Here is a 17,454-nt window from a genome sequence, read left to right on the forward strand (position 1 = left end):
CTCTCTACAGAGAATAATAGGGATTAAAATCATATGGTCTCTCGAGAGACAATACGTCTTTAGACCTCAACTATTGTCTCTCGAAAGACAGTATAAAAAAATGTATTAAAAAAAAATAAACAATTTATTTTTAAAATAAATTGTGTAGTTTTCAATCAAAATGTATTAAAAAAATAAACAATTTATTTTAAATATTTTTTTATATAGGTTTCAACCTTCAATGTTTCCAAATAGCAAGAGAAGATTCAACGTAATTATTTTCAATATCTAATTTCTTACAAAACATTGAACAAAATACCAAAACAAAATTATTAACAAGAAATACAATAATAATTATATTTATTTTCAATGTTTTGTATATTACATAATGATGTGGTGTTTCTCGAGAGAATATTGGATACAGTAAATAGGAAATGGTAGCAGAGTCTTCACAGCAAAAGGTTACCACAAAGTTCTTTACAGAAGAAGGTAGCAGTGTCTTCACAGAAACAAATAGTTTCCTTATGGCCACCAGCCAAATCCTTCAGTACTACTAACTCATACATACATATATATTTCTGCCTTATTTAGACTTATTCCATCAAATTAACACACACTTTAACAAGACTCTGTTCAAGCACTAATCTCGCTAAGCAACAATGAAGGGTAAAACCGTGAGCATGAACTCTGCATAGGTTAGAGTACTAGCTCCAGAAATCTTGAAAGGCCCTTCGTCAGAAAGGTTGAATGCTTTGGTATAAATGTCCTTGCATGGTAAAACATACGAGGCAGTAGTGTCAACCAGAATGTGGTCATAAGAGATATTTAGAACTTGTACTTCTCCTGTAAGTGTTGTCAGGTAGGGGATTTCAGGGTCATAACTAGAGTTTCTTTCACAAGCAATTTCAAAACCAGGAAAACCTAGTGGTTGTGCCAGTGTGCCTTTTGCCTTTCTCCTTGAACTTTTCAGTAAGCCCCTGTAGTAAGACAGTGCATATATATATCAGATATCGAAATAGACATCAATCTAGGTGTAGAAACGGCTAAAGTAGAATATCTAACAATATTACAAATTACTGGCACACTACTGTCACTACTGTTCATTATCATTTCCTCGACTCCAGTTCATTTGGTTTGTAAAACAAGGGGTGTCTCCTTATATAACTAGAACATAATGTATTTTTTAATCAATTCTACCTTTACAATTACGCCACACCTGCACATAAAATAGAAAATAAAAATGTCTTAGAGAAGTAACATATATACTTGCGACCAAAATAGAGAGACTAATAGATGTGAAACACAATTCCCAATTTTAAAAAAAAACTATAGCACCTAGGATTGACTTTTGACCCAGAAAAAGCATTTTCATCATTAAAATACTAGTTCAGTTGGTAAGTTGTTATAGAGAGCAAAGTGGCGACTTGAAATGTAAAAGAACATACTCATGAAGTTGTCATAATCGATTCTGCTGTCTTGGCCTGTCCTGTCATACTTTGTAAGCAAAAGCTGTAAAACTGGCAGTGGTACTGCATATCCCAATTGGCGAAGAGCATCGCGAAGTTCCATGTTATCAATCTTCCCACTACGATCTGTATCAAATTTCTCAAAGATTGACTGCACATATAGCGCTGAATTAGTTCACTTTAAATTAGAAGGAATATGGTGTAGACCACAAAATGTTTTGACATGCTTGAAAACAACTTAATGGGCAGAAGCAATAATTTGAAGCAAATATGCCAAACATTTTTCCTCACAATGCACATTCTTCTTAAGCAATAGATTTAGAATGAACTAATAGGGTACTAATAAAACTAAGGAACAATGAACCTCACCGAATATGACTTAGGCACAAAGTTACAGGGGAGGCAGGAGCCTCACCGACATCACCCACTTTTACCATTTGAGCCATGGGAGAAAAAGGGGGAATAGTTTAGGGTGAGAAAGTGTAGCTGTGATGGCAACAGATCTGTCTTTTGTTCCTCCAGCCATGATCGCTCGAGATGTCTTGAAGCTTCCAATGACACAGTTGATATAGATCTAGTTCAATAAAGAATACTGTTACAATTGCAACTGTTATGATAATAAATTAATCCAATTTGAGGTCTTTGTTTAGCACTATGTTTGAGTAAATGATCTATATACAGATCTTTGTCAGTTATTAAAACCTCAAATTGCAGAAGATAGATAGCCGACTATCTATCTATAGGTGCCCCCCACCCCAGTTATCCAATCTTTCACGAGAGTTGACTCGCTTTCAAATGGGCTTTTGAATTGGCTACGATGCTACCCGTCTTTGCTACTAACTCAAATGTTGCTTCAGTATCTGCTATAGTCAGTCAAGGACTCTAACACTTGACTGGGGGTCACGCCTCTACCCTACATACTCAATGAGAAAGCAATGAAGGAATAAATAAAAAGAAGCTGGATTGGACTTATTAACATGACCTCTGGAAGGACGGTCCGTGATCCTCTCATTCTGGGCCACAATTAAAAGGGATTTTATGTGTAGAGGCAAATAGATTTTCATGAACGGAAATCACTCTTCATACAATGTTTCTTGCAATGATGGATGTAAGGGTAGTATTGATCAAATTGGCAGATAGGTTGCATAATATGAGGACTTTAGGTGCTTTGAGTCTTCCAAAACAACAAGGAATTGCAAAAGAGACACTAGAGATTTTTACTCCCTTAGCCAACCGTCTTGGAATTTGGAGCTGGAAAGCTAAATTAGAAGACCTCTGCTTCAAGTATCTGTACCAGGAGTCAGACTTAAGACCACCTTGCCCTTTCCCTTCTCACAAGGATGGTTGGCCACACATGGATAAGTTCTGTGAGTTACCATTTTGCACGGATGAGAATCTTTTTGTGATTGTGTTGGAAGATGATAAAGTGAGTAAAGTATAATTCTTTCTTATTTTATTTCTGTGTTTTGCTATATGTGGCATCTTCCTTAGCTTGAATCTTTTGTGTGCTCTTAGCTTTAACCTTTTGCCTTCATCTGGCTTTGAGATGAAATTGTTATTTGTCACACTTTTTGAGTTTACTGCCTTACTTTGGTAACTTCTATAAAGTTTCTCTCTTTCATTGGGCTTTCTTTCTAGAGATTTTCGTTCATAGAGGCCTAAAATTACGCTGCCAACTAAGTCAATGCATAAGATGTCGGTGCATCGTAGGGGATGGGTAGACGTTGCCGAACAAAACAGGGTATGTAATAAAGTCGAACAGATTGATCATAATTGAAGTCTGTAATAAAGTCAATGCAGTCATGAATTGTGGTTGCTGGAACAAAACAGGGTATGTAATAAAGTCGAACAGATTGATCACAATTTAAGTCTGTAATTAAGTCAATGCAGTCACACACACGTGAATTGTGGTTGCTGGGTTAATGTTTAATTAGTTACGCTCGAATAAGAATAAAGATTGGGAAGGGCACGGGAAGTCTCAAGATGAACAAGGAACATTTCTTTCTAAAAGTTTTAAATTATTCTACTTTCCATGTAACCAAATTTTGCCTGACATGCCTTCAGCCTCAAATAATGTTCTCAATGCCTGGGGTAGGACCTTACAAATCTTTACTTTGTGAATACTCACATCGTCGCATCGCTAGTAGATTCTTTGAAGCATTGGAAAATTCAAACTTAAAGATGAAGTCGAAGCATTGGATTAAATCTGCGACGGGCTGGAAACAAAAAACCAATAAAAATTTACGCAGTTTTTGAAAGCGATTGCAAGGAAATAAAGTAATAAATAGATTTATTTGATGAAAAGAAAGGCTGCAATGTTCGAAGATGTAGTTACATGAATTTTTCCATGCAGCTTCACGTGTATTATATGAGAGAATTAGCATTTGAGATCGCAAAAGCCATTAATGCAGCACTGTAATGCCAACCATTAATAAATTGCTTGAGTTGACCTATCTCATCTGGAAGTTCTTTCAAGCCCTCACATAGTGAAATGTCTAAAAATTCCAGCAGCCCAAGTTTTCCAATTGATGTCGAAAGTTCTTTCAGCGCTGGTAATGCTGATAATCTCAAAATTCTTAGAGACCTCAGATTGCCCAGATCATATGGTAACTTTTCAACCAGATGGAAGTTGGTAATAGACCATATCTGAGCAGAGGGCATACGACAGATGTCTGTGGGCCATTCCTCCAAATCACTGCAGTGGTCAAGGTTAAATTCTTGTAGGTTGGTGTTGCTGAATGTGGAAATATTTCCAAAACCTTCACATAAGCTTAGAGATAGTTTGTCTAATTTTTGTATTACTTTAATTTGTTATAAAATAGTGGGTACATCCAACTTCTACAAGAGAATGCTCCTGAGCTGAGTGAGTGAAGATAAGGCATTTAACCTTCTATTGTGACCCTCTTCAACATGGCTAAAATGTCATTATAGATCGAGCACCTCGCAAGTCTCCCAAACTTGCATTCTATAGGGAAATTTTACTGGTAAATGACCCTAAAGTATCCCTCGTTAACTTTGGTCAAAGTTTTCATCTTTGCTAATCTTTCCTCTTCAAAGACGGTAGGAAAATCACACAAAGCATGAACGAAAATCTCTAGAAAGAAAGCCTAATGAAATGGAAAAATACTACAGAACCCTACCAAAGAAGAAATTTCTCTAAAATGACAGAAGAAATTAGCTGAAGAATACAAAAATCTAGTGCTAGAGTTGGGTACTTACCTGGGGCTATGCTGATGTTGTTGTACTGGAATAAAAAGTTTTTGAAATCTCTAAACCCGGCCTGGAAAACCAGTTTTGCAATGTGCTTGGCATGAAGGGTGGAAACAGAGACTGTAGCTATGTGGTCGGTGCCATCCACTGTTAAAACCCTAATCAAATTGCAGTGTCCTATCGGTGAAGACAACAGAAACACAAATCTGAATTCCCCAAATATAAATGATCATTGTTGTTAATAATAAGATACACAAGCAGATATATTTTATAACAATATTATAAAAAAATAAACTTGCATACTGCGAAAGGAATATACCAATGCCTTCATTGCACCAGCTCTCTTGTGGTGTTGGAAACCAGGCCTCTTTTCATGAGATACATAAACTAAGCAGGGTAGTTCATTTCCAACAATGTCAAGTGCCCTAATATGACCTAGGAATACCTGAAATGAAAAACAAAAACAAGAAATTGATAACCTGTGGCCTTTGCAAAATGCTGACAAACGTGATTAAAAAAAAAAAAAGAAAATACATTCAAGAATGCATGAATTACTAACAATCAACATTCTCATTAGGTATTGACAGAGTGTAATAATCCAGAACCTGAATCATCCCAGGATGGTCTTGAGGGTTGTTGCCTATCCATGGTGTTCCATCTTGCATTGTGTATCCATCATTAGATACATAGAAATCTTGATACATAGCCATGGGGTTCTATTTAAAGAACCATACCTTTTTAGAAGCTTAGAAATCTTGATAATTGCTCACAAAAAACTTACAACTAGAAAATATTTAAGGAACTGTCCTTTTTCAGAAGATTATAAATCTTGATAATTCTTTTTACAGAATAGATGTAGCCAAAGATAATAACACCAACCAAACATAATACTAAGTCCTAAATTTGACTTAGTCATGAAGTTTAGTCTTTGTTGATCCACAAAAAACTCAATTTAACAGTCAGATTAGAACTCTGAAGCACTTAAATATGACTTGAGGGAGATACCAAAAAAATACCAAACTTTATTCTCAACCGTATTTGGGAATAATGTACTGTTCAATAGAAAACAAAAGTGAAATCAGAAACCCATTTGTAAAAGTGAAAAAATTCACAAGTATTCATTAAACAAATATGATGCTATATAAATTAGGTTTATAATAGTAATGAAATCTGAACAATGATAGGAAGCAAATATGTCTTGTTTTCATTTGTTTCTATCCATCCTCTTGCTTTTTGTCCTCTTTCTACGAGGCACTTTTCTGATTGTGGGTGTGGATTGTTCATCACATTGAACACCCTCCTCATTATTGTTGTCTCCCACTTGCTGAAATTCAAGGATGGTTTCCTCTCGAGTTTCAGGAATGACAGTCGAATCATTGTGTGCAACAAACAATTCATCATGATCCTCTAGCTCCTCTTCATGCTCACTACCTGATGACTTTGATTGTTGGGCTTCCTATACACGACACAATTTAACTTATTTAAATAACTTAAAACCTCTACTTAAATTATTGCATGTCATATAATATTATAAAGAACTTACCTCAGATTCGTGACCACTCACTAATTTCTCCCCTCGATCTAGCATATGTTGTCGTAAGCCTTGGGAACCATGTAATAAAGCATATTTTAGGTCCTCCTCTGAAGCTTCCTTTTGAAAATGGTGAACCTACATAAACAAACATAACCAAATTTATAAGGTATAAAGAATCATAAGATACAATTAACTCACAAGTTTTTCATGACTTTTTGTATGAAATATAAAATACAGCAGATGGTAATATTCACTCACCAAACCACCACGAATGCTATTGTACCCACCAGATCCTAATTTATGGGATCCAATACTTGACACCCTAGCTTGGGTTGCTTTTGTTGTATCTCGAAGGCGTCTTTTCAATCCTCCTCGTGCAGATGACCTATAGTTTGGATTATTCTAGACCTTCCTCTTAAATTTGGCATCTTTCATAAGTTCTTCCCATGTCACTTGGTCTGTGATCCAAGCTGGATGTGGATATCTCAAGTCTTTTGTTAGCTTTGACCTTAAATTGTCTCGTTTAGAGTGCATGTATTTTCGTGCAATATCTACAATAATTTCTTTATTGAAACCAGGATTTCCAAATGCTGTTATGACATCTTTAAAGAGTTCGTCTTTCTTAGCATCGGATTGCTTCCTCCAATCTATTTGAATGGTATTTCCGAATAATTGTTCAGCAAGATGAAAAATAAAGTGAAAGAATTTTAACCCCACTTCATCCTTCAAGACATTTCCTTCTGAGGTTAGCAAGATTGTAACTTCTTGCGTTCCTTTTGTAGTCACTGAGGATATTGTTGTAGTCCTCTGGGTTGAGGTAGATGCTCTTATAGGTGCATCAACCACTTTGTCATTTATTTCCTATATTTACAGTGAGATTGTGAAATTATCAGAAACCCAACCAAAATATGAAACTATTTCTAAGCAAGCTAGTAGTATGAAGATGATCCAAGACAGTATTGGAGACATCACTGTTCAAGTTGCAGTAATCAACAAGAATGAAGGTCAGACAGTAAAGAGAAAGACTGCTTGACAGTATTTATAGTTCTAATCACAGTGTTTAAAGAAAGGAAAACACAATTAAAAGTCATTAATTGTAAAATTGTGAAAATGAAAATATATAATTAATTTTACCTGTTCATCTGAGGTAGGCCCTACACTCTCCAATAATGCCCTTTCCCATAACTGAATTTGTTCACTTATTTCTTGTCTGATTGGAATATTTTCAGGAGTATCTGGTAGGAGCCTTAGTATTCTTGATTGGGAATCTATGAGACTCCTCAAGGAAACTTGTTCGGATGTTGGTGGGAGAACTCTAACTGAACCCACATTAGGAACATCAGTGTTTGTTGGAGTAATCCTTGAGACATCCTATAAGGCACAAACACAATATTAGAATGGTATAATAGGTGACAATAACGTAATCAAACCCACACAAACATATGATTGAATGTTACCTCTTCCATAATAGTAGATGTATTGGAGGGCACAGCTAGATCCTTCATGCCAACAAGATTTACACAAGATGGAGCTACTTTCGAGATGGCCTGCATTCCACAAACACAAATTAACATAATATAATAGGGAAAATAAGATAATTTAGCATATAAAAGACAAATTTCAAGCATACCTCATGCACCATCATAGTAATTTGTTGCCCTTGTCCATTTTTTAACATATCCATCAAAGAATTTAAGATCAAAGGATCCCCCATAGAAGAATCGGTCGCACCCATGCCCACATTCTTAAAAAGGAACATAATGACATAAAAATAAGAAAATATTGATTAGAGATCGTACGCGTAGAGTACCCATGGTCACTAGCAAAAGTTTTGCATACTCTACAAAATTTGAAAATACAGAAAAAGATTATGATATCACAAGGCATAAGGATTTATTCCAGACCAAATCTCAGTCAACAACAATATTAAGGACAGATTAGTAGCCATAAAAATCACATAGCATCCTTACTTTGTATCTTTCTAAGAAACTCAAAGAATGGTGTTTGGAATGACACTTAAAGGATAGTATTCATAACAGTAAGTGTCAAGATACTGAGCATTCACAATACTCTCTAAGCAATCTAGATCAAACGGGCTTCGAAGGAATAATATGCCAATCATTTAGAATGCAAACCTGAGACCTTCATAAAGGCATGTAAAAAACAGACCATATGATAATCATAAGCCTTTTTAGTAAGTCAAAGTCACACACAATTCTAGAGAAACAAAGACAAAGTCAGGGGCTTTTGATAGTGTGAAGTGAGAAGAATAGCTACAGTAGCAGTCAGAAATGAAGATAAAACAATAACAGTCAAAGAATTTGAAAGCTGGAGAGGCAAGATGCCTTTATGATGTTGTGGGAACTTGCAACAAAAAATCTTTTGAATTTTGTCAATAGCTCAGGGTATTTTTCTATCCTTCTTATAACATATTAAATTTCTTGCTATCATTTTCTTTTCTAAAACATTGAGTTGATATTGTGTCTGAATTAGTAGAAGCCAAGCAACAATCTCTTATGGAAATGCCTCTGGCTCTCTACTTTTATCAGCACAATGTCATGTGAGATTTGGCTATATATTTGGGAAGCCAGGACAATATAGTCCATAGGAAGAGATTATTCATTCCCAGGAAAGAGCTGAGCTTGCCAGGGGAGTGAGGACAGATGCTTAATGGTAGACCATTTAATGCTCAAGTTGTCTCTATTCACACAGGTAACTTGTTTAGTGGCATATGATACAAGGTATTTTGAATATTAAAATATTTTACCCTTAGAGGGGAGTGCATACTCCACAAACTTGGATCGAGTTATCAGTGATTTGTCTCTTAATGCACCTCAAAGTTCTGGGTTTAACACCTCCTCCCATGGCCAATCTCCCAATAAAGTTTATGGCCTACTACAGTGTATGGGTTATATATCAGCAGCGAAATGCTCAAATTGTTCAATGGAGGCAAATAGGATTATTCAAGAACTTTGCGCCAACGACATAGGTGGGCGAGTGTGGATAGATAACTGCTTCTTGTGCTACAACAACTCCAATTTCATTTCAACATTGGATACCAACTTTGTTATCCTTGAGAACATGAAGAGTGTGACAAATAATATACAAGATTTTAAGTCCACGACCTCTGGTCTTCTTTTCAATTTGTCTGCTAAAGCTTACATCCCTGAGAATAACTTATTTGCGGTTGGATCGGCCAACTATTCAACCTCGGATAATACATACGGCTTAGTTCAGTGCTGGAGAGATTTATCCGTCCAGGATTGCAGATCCTATTTGTTTCAAGCAAGGCAAGAATTTGAGTATTGCTGTTCTTCAAGGCAAGGAGCTCAGGCTATGTCAGGAAGCTGCACAGTGAGATACGAGATATACCCTTTTGTTGACTCTAGGAAGCCAGATGCTAGTTTTTCTATAATAAATAACTCTACGGATTTCTCAGGCAATATACAGAGTTTCAAATCCACGACCTCTAGTCTTCTCTCCAGTATGTCGTTTGATCTAGCTAACCACCCTCCATACAAGGATTTCATTATGACAGAACCAGCCAAATACTCAAATTCGGATGAGGTCATCGGTCTAGTTAGGTGCTCGAGTGATTTATCCAAGATGGATTGTAGTTCTTGTTTGCTCGAAGCAGAGCAATTATTGGAGAGCTGCTGTTCTTCAAAAGAATCAGCTCAAGTTACGTCAGAATGTTGTATGGTGGGATATCATGTACACAAAATTTCTGACCCCGAGGCTCCCACAACTTCACCAACATCAACACCCAGTCCACCGGGTCGTGCTAATCCACCTTCACAGGCAAAATCAAGTTAGTATCTCTGGCCACCAAATCTATGTTTTCAGCAATCAATTATTTTCTTTAATATATAGTTGTAAGGTAGATTGGGATGTCAAGACACTTGAGGGCTTGATTGATTTTGTCCTCTTCTTAGCAAAATGACTACTCACAAGCTGATGTCTTTTTTACTTAAACCCATTTTGCTTGTCTCATTCTAGTGGAAATGGATTGATTATGGAAAAGTCTTTTGTTTTCTTGACATACCTTTTGCCTTTCACACTAAAAATGGATTGATCATGGAGAAGTCTTTTGCTTTCTTGAGATATCTTTTGCCTTTCACGCCAGCCCTTCCCTTCTAAGCTGTGGCTTACTGTGCTAGCAAAAATTGAGAAGAAACTTCAATTCGCACCAACCCTTCTAAACTTTGGCTCCCTGAGATTAATTTATGGTATGGCCTTGCGTGCAAATGGATAATTAGGGCTCTCAATTCTTATTCATTATTGCATTTGTTCTGGCTTCTCTCATGGTTATGCAGCCTGGAAGCACTCCCCTTACCATGAATAATGCAGGGCATCCTGATTTGATCAAATCTCAATTTCGAAATAGTTTGTAAATAACCTGAAATTTTGGCTTTCTCCTTCTGATTTTACTAAAGTTTTGCGAACTCTAGCGCATCGACTTCAAACAAATTAAAGAAAAGCATATGCTAGATAGCGAGGCAGCTGAAAGATGGGGTTGGCGCAGGGTAGAGATAGAGATGCGCATAGGAGGTGATGTAATTATAGGCCCGTTAAAAAGCAAGAAATAAAGGAACAGACAAAGGAATGCAATTCGCTGGAAACAGGAAGTGCATTCTTTTTCAGTTTAATAATGATAAAATTGCACAGAGAACTAGAAGGAAAAAGCGGCCTGAAAACAAAAAAAACAAGGGCTGCATAGTAACAAGATAGGAACAGGGGCGCATAAGTAAGAGAGGGGTTTATCAAATTTGAAGCATCTAAAATAAGATGAGGAAGCATAGGGAATAAAACAAGAACATAGAAGTGACTAGTTGAAGCTGCGCTGGAATAGGAAAAAGACTCCAGGTGGTTTGAGATTTCATTGTTTTAGGGAAAAACAGGGAATTTCAGTGTGATGTCCTAATTTTGTAAATGTCTGAGATATAGAGGTAGAATAGGGGTGTGAAATTCTCAATTTCATTATGTATACGAGAGGTAAGAGCTTATGTCTGGTTTAAGAATGTTTGGCAGATTTTGGTAGCCAGTTCCTGTGTTAATTCATGATAGCTGTTATTTAGAAATTGTTCAATTTGGACTTTTGTTGAAGTTTGAGAAAGCTGCAAATTTCTTTTCTCTGATAAGACAAAAAGAAATTTGATCTGCATAATCCAGGGCACTCAAACACTAGCTGTGTTAGGATGTAGATGATTTTAACGATGGTTTGTCCATTAATCATTAATCCATTTGGTGATCTCTCACCTTGGACCAAAACTTTCAGATTCTTTAAAAGAGTCCAATCAGAACCCTGTCGGATCTCATTCATCCGACCACCATTGATTTCCTTCCGTAGACAGATTCCAAATAGAATTATCGAATCTCCAATCAAGACAAGACACACCAGATGGTTCTGGATTTGATTTCCGTACTCTCATTACACAAATTGGGAGTGCGTTGTGTCAAACTCTGGTAGAAAGATTGGAATGGGTATCCAGACACTGCCTTTTGGAGTCACAAACCTGCTGCTAAGGGGTACTCTTGGCTCTCACCTCATCTGCTTATGGTCAAGGACCAACTTAATTTTCGCTGGTAGTTACAATTCTCTCACAGGGTTTGGCCAAAAAGAGTTCAAAGGAGTCTGGGATGCTATTCTTAGCCAAAATTGGATCACTTTGCTTCGTGCCTTCCTATGGGTATTCGCCTCATCCACATGGGCATTTCCACTCCAATTGTCCATTTTATAACTAAATTGAGTTGCTCAAGCATCTTTGCAAAGTGCCTTCCTATGGATATCCGCCTCACCCACATGGGCATTCCCACTCCAAATTGTACATTTTATGGCTAATTTGAGTAGTTCAAGCTTGTTTTTTTAATTCTTCCCACATGCTCGAGAAGCCTAGAATTGCTCCGTGACTTTTTAAGGCCCTTCAAGCTCAATTCCTTCTTGTGGCACATGATTTTGCTTAGAGATTAGTATTTTCTATTTGTGAAGCTTATTCAAATATGACAAATTTTCAAGATGGAAATTTTGTTCAGCATATGTAAAAGATAGAAATGTTATTTTATTTAAATGCATTTTTACTGAAAAAAGATTTTCATTATATTCTAAAGTTGTGTATTCTAAAATTATGATATTCTCTAATGTGCTTATGCAAATTGAGGTACAAGCTAGTAAAATTGCACTTCAAGTTGCTCATCTCCAAGAGCTACTAAACCACTAGGAAAATGCCCCTTGCATTAATTCGTAGGTCCCTATTGACTCCACCTTTTGATGTGGGCATAGGTGTGGACATAGCCACTTTACCGAATGGGACATTCATGGTGACCATGGGTCTTTCTCTCATGGTCCGGTACCTCAAAATCTTAGGGACTTTTCTATTGTGGAGAATTCTCTAAGCCCTTGTGTCCACCTTCTCCTCAACAGGACACTGGCTAGATAAACACTAGTAAAATTCCAAGTGTTCCATTCACCATCACCCCAAACCACACTCAACCACCCCTAGGGAAGAATGTTAAAGATAATGTACTTACTAATTGGGGGCCAATTGATGACTCCACCCTCGCTAATGCTTGGGGGAAGCTAGATGATATTGCTCCCCTTCTACTAGGAGTTGCATTAGTTGCTTAATTTCTGTTGGGCTTGGTCTGTACTTTTTGGTTATATGTTAAGGATATGCCGGTATGCTAAGACTCGTAGGTGTTTCTTTTATCACCATCCCATTTTTTGTGAATACTGTATTATTTTCTTTCAATTGATGCATAGTTAAATAAATATATTCATAAAAAAATAAAAGATATATTGGGATGCCGAAAAGGACTTCGATCTCTTCAATTTTTTTAAATAATTAATTTTTTATTTTAGAACTAACAATTGGACTTGTAGATTTAATGGGCACACAAATAGTGTTTATAATATTGATTGTTATGTTAGACTATTTATCTTATGGCTTGTCAGTGCCCAAATCATTTTTCGTGTTTATTTTGTTAACTACCATGAGTGATAAGAACAAATGAAATTAGTTGTGGCTCATTAATGCACTATTTATGACAAGAAAGAGAGGTATATTAGGTGACCCACTCCCATTCTTTAGAATATTGTAACAATATGGCAATAAAAAGAGATAGATCAAGCATTAGGCTTTCTAATCACTTTTCAAGAAAGAGCGTATGATCTGAACACAACTTTGTGAATCAAATCGTTAAGAAAATCACTTATTTTGCAAATGTTGTTGAATTATGTGCAAACAAGCTTAACATGCAATTGCACCCAATGTGTATTTTCCTTTTACATGTAGGCATATCCACCATTGCTACTTCACATAAAACAACACAAGCAACAACCTTCTAAGTTATGCATTTGACAATTGGGAGTTATTTGAGCACAAGCCTTTATAACTACCTCAATATTTAACTTTTATAATCATCATGTATCACATTATTATAAGAACTTGCTATGCATATGTGCCTCTATTGTGTGTTAGAATATGCTCTACTTTGCATCTCTACATTGAACCGTATATGTACAATAGACGACACATCAACATTCACATGTTATGTTGCCATATATCTGACAACTAGTAGACCTTGTGTGATAAGAATTGGCTCCAGATAAGTTTGATATTTGATACCATACATATTCTGCATCTCATTTAATCTGCACCGCATGGGTTTGATACTTTGCAATATCTTGTCCACACATACCACACATTGTGTTAGACTTATTAGCATAGACATGGTTATCATTTGTTATTGTCAACTATATATATTAGCATTATATACCTTATACATCAGAAAGACGTTAGAGTAAACCCTTCCATACATTTGAATTGGCAATTATATGCATTAGTCAAGTGAGTCCAACACTCAATCCCAACTTGTGTGCATATGAATTTGTATGCCACATCATTTAGGAAAATAAAAGAAGTAACTTATCCTTTTTTATCATGAAAATTCTCTCTCAATTATCTTCTTTAAAATGAATAACTGACACTGTAGCAGGCCATCTTTTTATTATAAACCTATACTTAAAACATAAACTTATGTAACTACACATTAAATTTTCTTATGCAAGCAAAAGCTGATTTGTAACACCAGGATTAATTTTCTAATTTTTTGAATTGTTCCTTGTTTGATTTATATTAGTAGATATTTTACAGAGTCTTTTTTCAATGATAATTTAAATGGTGCCTTTCAGAGAAGTCATCAAAAAGGTTACCGATGATATTAGGGATCACAATAGGCGTGATTTTAATCTTCGTTGCCTGTTCACTTACAATGTTGAGAAAACTTAAACCTGCAGTTTCCATGAATCCAGCGACCCTTGTGAAGCATAATGAAGGTGCTACTTTAGATTTACTTGCTATTGTTTTGTAATTTTTTCTGTGTAATAACTAGTTTATCACAACTCTGATATATGGAGATGCCCAGAAAGGTGGCTATTTACGAAAGAGCAAATTGCCTTCAGCTTAGAAACTTTGATCGAAGCAACACAGGATTTTAGTGATAACAATAAGCTTGGAGAGGGAGGCTTTGGCGCAGTTTATAAGGTATGAATTATTGTAGACTGTACTATGTTGGATACCAATGATATTTCAATTAAGATTTTTCTTATACATATGTGGGCTTGTTCAAATTCTAAGGGAACGACTAGCGACGACAAGGAGATAGCAGTGAAAAAGCTGTCTGCAAGATCTGCACAGGGAAAAAGAGAATTTATGAATGAAGTGGAACTGGTGGCAAATATTCAACACAGAAACCTTGTGAATTAGCTTGGATGTTGCAGCGGGGAAACCGAAAGGATGCTTGTATATGAGTATATGCCCAACAAAAGTCTTGACACCTTCCTCTTCGGTGAGTCATTTCTTTGTTACCAAAATAACAAGTGTTAAATTTACTCTGTGACTTACATTTTTGTTTAAAATGGAAACAAAAACAGACCCAGTAAAGCGCAGAACGCTTGATTGGCAAAAGCGGTTTAATATCATTATTGGACTCGCTCGCGGCCTTCTATACCTTCACGAGGATTCGCAGCGTCGAATAATTCACAGAGACATCAAAGCAGGCAACATTTTGCTTGATGAGAAACTGAATCCTAAGATAGCCGACTTCGGCTTAGCCAGACTTTTTTCTGATAATGAAACTGAAATACAATCAAGATTTGCAGGAACCTAGTAAGAACGTTTTTCTACCTTTTCTGTTTGTTAGTCAATTAAACTGTAAACATATCATCATGAGCTGTATTTTAATTGACTACAAGTGCGATATCATGAACATAAACATTTAAAAAACGATTGTTTTGATGCATGCAGTGGCTACATGCATATCTAATTGACTATGCTAATTACTAATGAAAGTTTATAGTCAATACCCATTAAGAAATTCTGACAAGAAAGTAAATATATTTCTAATCTGTAAAACCAAATTGATGAAGTTTATTTAGATTGTAATAATCAGTGATAATAGAAAAATATTTAGAAGAGTAGAGAGTTTGATTCCAACCTGTTACCCCAACGGCTCTGTAGGTCCATGATCAACCGCTCTTCTTAACCATAGATTTAGTAACTGTACATAGCAGACAACATTGTTTAGGTCTGATATTTTTTTAACTGTACATAGCATTTAATAATACTCTAGTCATCAATAATGACCATTCCTATGAAAAATCATTTCTTCTATGACCAAGTTAAAAAGAAAATGAGTAAGTAGCCACAGTTTGCCCAAGCCTGATGATGTAAAACATTTTAGCAGAAAACAGAGAAAATGGTACCTAGGCGAAAAATAAAATAGAATGCCGACAAAAGATAATCCCAAAAGTCATAAATTTGACAGAGGGTTCCAATGATTAGGCACGACACAAATTTTCTAGGCTCGAGCAAAAGTTTACATAAAAAATAAATACAGGAAGCAAATACCTTGACGAATACTGCAAATTTTCCATCATTGAACTGTTGGGTTAGCAAAAATCTGTGAAAAAAAGGCCAAAAAAAGGTCAGGCATTCAACCAAAATGCTGTTCGATGCACCTTCCACACAAATTAGGGCAATCGTAGGAAAAAATATTGAAAGGGAAGTTGTAAATACTCATTACATAATCGCCCTTTCAACGCAAGGATGTGAGCCCGTCCACGAATTCTGTTCTCAATCTCCACTTGAACGAAGAGTTGGAGGGCTTGGCCAAGCCAAGAAGATTGAGGAAGATTGAGGAACTCATGCGATAAGTATGAGACGACGACCATCATTCCCGCCAATGGAATTTTCATGCCGATGCCGCCGCGGAAGAAGAGAAGAGAGAGACGAGTGAAGAGGGTTAAAAACCCGACGGCAGAGAAGAGGCCGCAGACGATTGCATGAAGAGGGGTTCCAATGCCGCCGCGGAAGCAGAGAAGAGGGAGACGAGTGAAGAGGGAAAAAAATTCGGCGGCATAAAAGAGACACGAAGAAATGATTAACTTTATTTTATATTGTCTTAAGCTAAGACATTTAAATAACTAAAAATATAAATTAAATATAAAATGTGTGTTTAAGACGAAATTAAAGTTTCGTCTTTAATTAGTTTCTTAAACGTCCCTATCATGTAGTAGTGTTTACAGAGGCAATACATGAAAATTTGGTTCATATAAGGAACTGAAATGCTATTCATGAAAAACTTTAATTTTAAAAAAGGAAATATTTTTTAATTCTGCGAGACTACAGAATTGTGCATGTAGTTCTCATGCAAATTATACGAAGCGGACAGAAATTACAGTGCCAACATTTTCACCCTTAATTTCGACCTCTAATTGTGTTAAAAAAAAAAAGACCTCTTCAGACTTCAATGGCCTTTTCTCCTACTATGATGCATTGTGTGCCAATCTCTGTTTGGATTGCAAATTGTTTGCTTCTAACTGCTTCAAGCCTTTTCTAAAACTTGGATTTAGATTCATCATATCATTGCATATCGGTAGCATAGAATACTTTTTGCGTCTTCTGCAAGATCCGTGATCTTTTTCATGCAAATCTATCTTAACTGAATTGCAGAATTCCTCCGTTTTCAGAAATGAAAGTGAACCTTCATCTTGAAAACTGATAATATTCTGATCTCATTGACCGTTTTTCTTACTGGCCAGATCTACTCTTCTTTTGAACAACTTTTTTGGTTTTTAAACCCCGAATTCTTCTTGGTGGACTGCAAATCCCTATTAACTTCAATCTCCTCTTATGAAGATTGGCGTCACATTTGATGAGCAATCTCTATTTCCCCAAATCAGTGCGATCTCTTCTTACTTTGGCA

At 36.1% G+C, this 17,454-nt stretch overlaps 2 protein-coding genes across 10 annotated transcripts; one reads left to right on the forward strand and one right to left on the reverse strand.

The window, feature by feature from the left end:
• Positions 1-317: 317 nt before the first annotated feature.
• On the reverse strand, positions 318-16,664 carry LOC131056553 (uncharacterized). 8 transcript variants are annotated; one of them, XM_059221270.1, is made up of 11 exons: positions 16,273-16,651; positions 16,098-16,149; positions 15,685-15,747; positions 7,820-7,933; positions 7,647-7,736; positions 7,324-7,560; positions 6,220-6,324; positions 4,975-6,111; positions 4,665-4,832; positions 1,425-1,596; positions 318-956 (listed from the first exon to the last, which is right to left on the reverse strand). In XM_059221270.1, the coding sequence occupies exons 4-8, from the start codon at positions 7,922-7,924 to the stop codon at positions 5,860-5,862; spliced, it is 789 nt and encodes a 262-aa protein (XP_059077253.1). In that variant the 5' UTR covers positions 7,925-7,933; positions 15,685-15,747; positions 16,098-16,149; positions 16,273-16,651; the 3' UTR covers positions 318-956; positions 1,425-1,596; positions 4,665-4,832; positions 4,975-5,859. The 8 variants fall into 8 exon arrangements, with proteins under 8 accessions (XP_059077253.1, XP_059077252.1, XP_059077250.1 ...); XM_059221269.1 differs by having other exon boundaries at positions 4,665-4,813; positions 6,199-6,324; positions 16,273-16,650; XM_059221267.1 differs by having other exon boundaries at positions 6,199-6,324; positions 16,273-16,650.
• On the forward strand, positions 8,967-15,350 carry LOC131056556 (cysteine-rich receptor-like protein kinase 26). Of its 2 annotated transcripts, XR_009372547.1 has the most exons (5): positions 8,967-10,000; positions 14,381-14,524; positions 14,614-14,732; positions 14,826-15,036; positions 15,122-15,350. XR_009372547.1 is itself a non-coding variant. In XM_057990869.2 (4 exons), the coding sequence occupies exons 1-4, from the start codon at positions 9,094-9,096 to the stop codon at positions 14,952-14,954; spliced, it is 1,299 nt and encodes a 432-aa protein (XP_057846852.1). In that variant the 5' UTR covers positions 8,967-9,093; the 3' UTR covers positions 14,955-15,350. The 2 variants fall into 2 exon arrangements, 1 of the variants encoding a protein (XP_057846852.1); XM_057990869.2 differs by having other exon boundaries at positions 14,826-15,350.
• Positions 16,665-17,454: the final 790 nt, after the last annotated feature.

Source organism: Cryptomeria japonica, chromosome 5 (assembly GCF_030272615.1).
Source record: "Cryptomeria japonica chromosome 5, Sugi_1.0, whole genome shotgun sequence".
Lineage (NCBI taxonomy): Eukaryota > Viridiplantae > Streptophyta > Pinopsida > Cupressales > Cupressaceae > Cryptomeria > Cryptomeria japonica.

Bases quoted from the DNA above. Each gene is read 5' to 3' on its own strand.
- LOC131056553 (XM_057990863.2), bottom strand. From the start codon at position 7,924: ATGGGTGCGACCGATTCTTCTATGGGGGATCCTTTGATCTTAAATTCT. The intron at 7,561-7,646 runs GTAACATTCAAT...TGTGCCTTATAG, and splicing joins CATCTACTATTATGGAAGAG to GATGTCTCAAGGATTACTCC. The intron at 7,051-7,323 runs GTAAAATTAATT...CTGTAAATATAG, and splicing joins GGCCTACCTCAGATGAACAG to GAAATAAATGACAAAGTGGT.
- LOC131056556 (XM_057990869.2), top strand. From the start codon at position 9,094: ATGGGTTATATATCAGCAGCGAAATGCTCAAATTGTTCAATGGAGGCA. The intron at 14,525-14,613 runs GTGCTACTTTAG...GGAGATGCCCAG, and splicing joins CCTTGTGAAGCATAATGAAG to AAAGGTGGCTATTTACGAAA. The intron at 14,733-14,825 runs GTATGAATTATT...TCAAATTCTAAG, and splicing joins GCTTTGGCGCAGTTTATAAG to GGAACGACTAGCGACGACAA.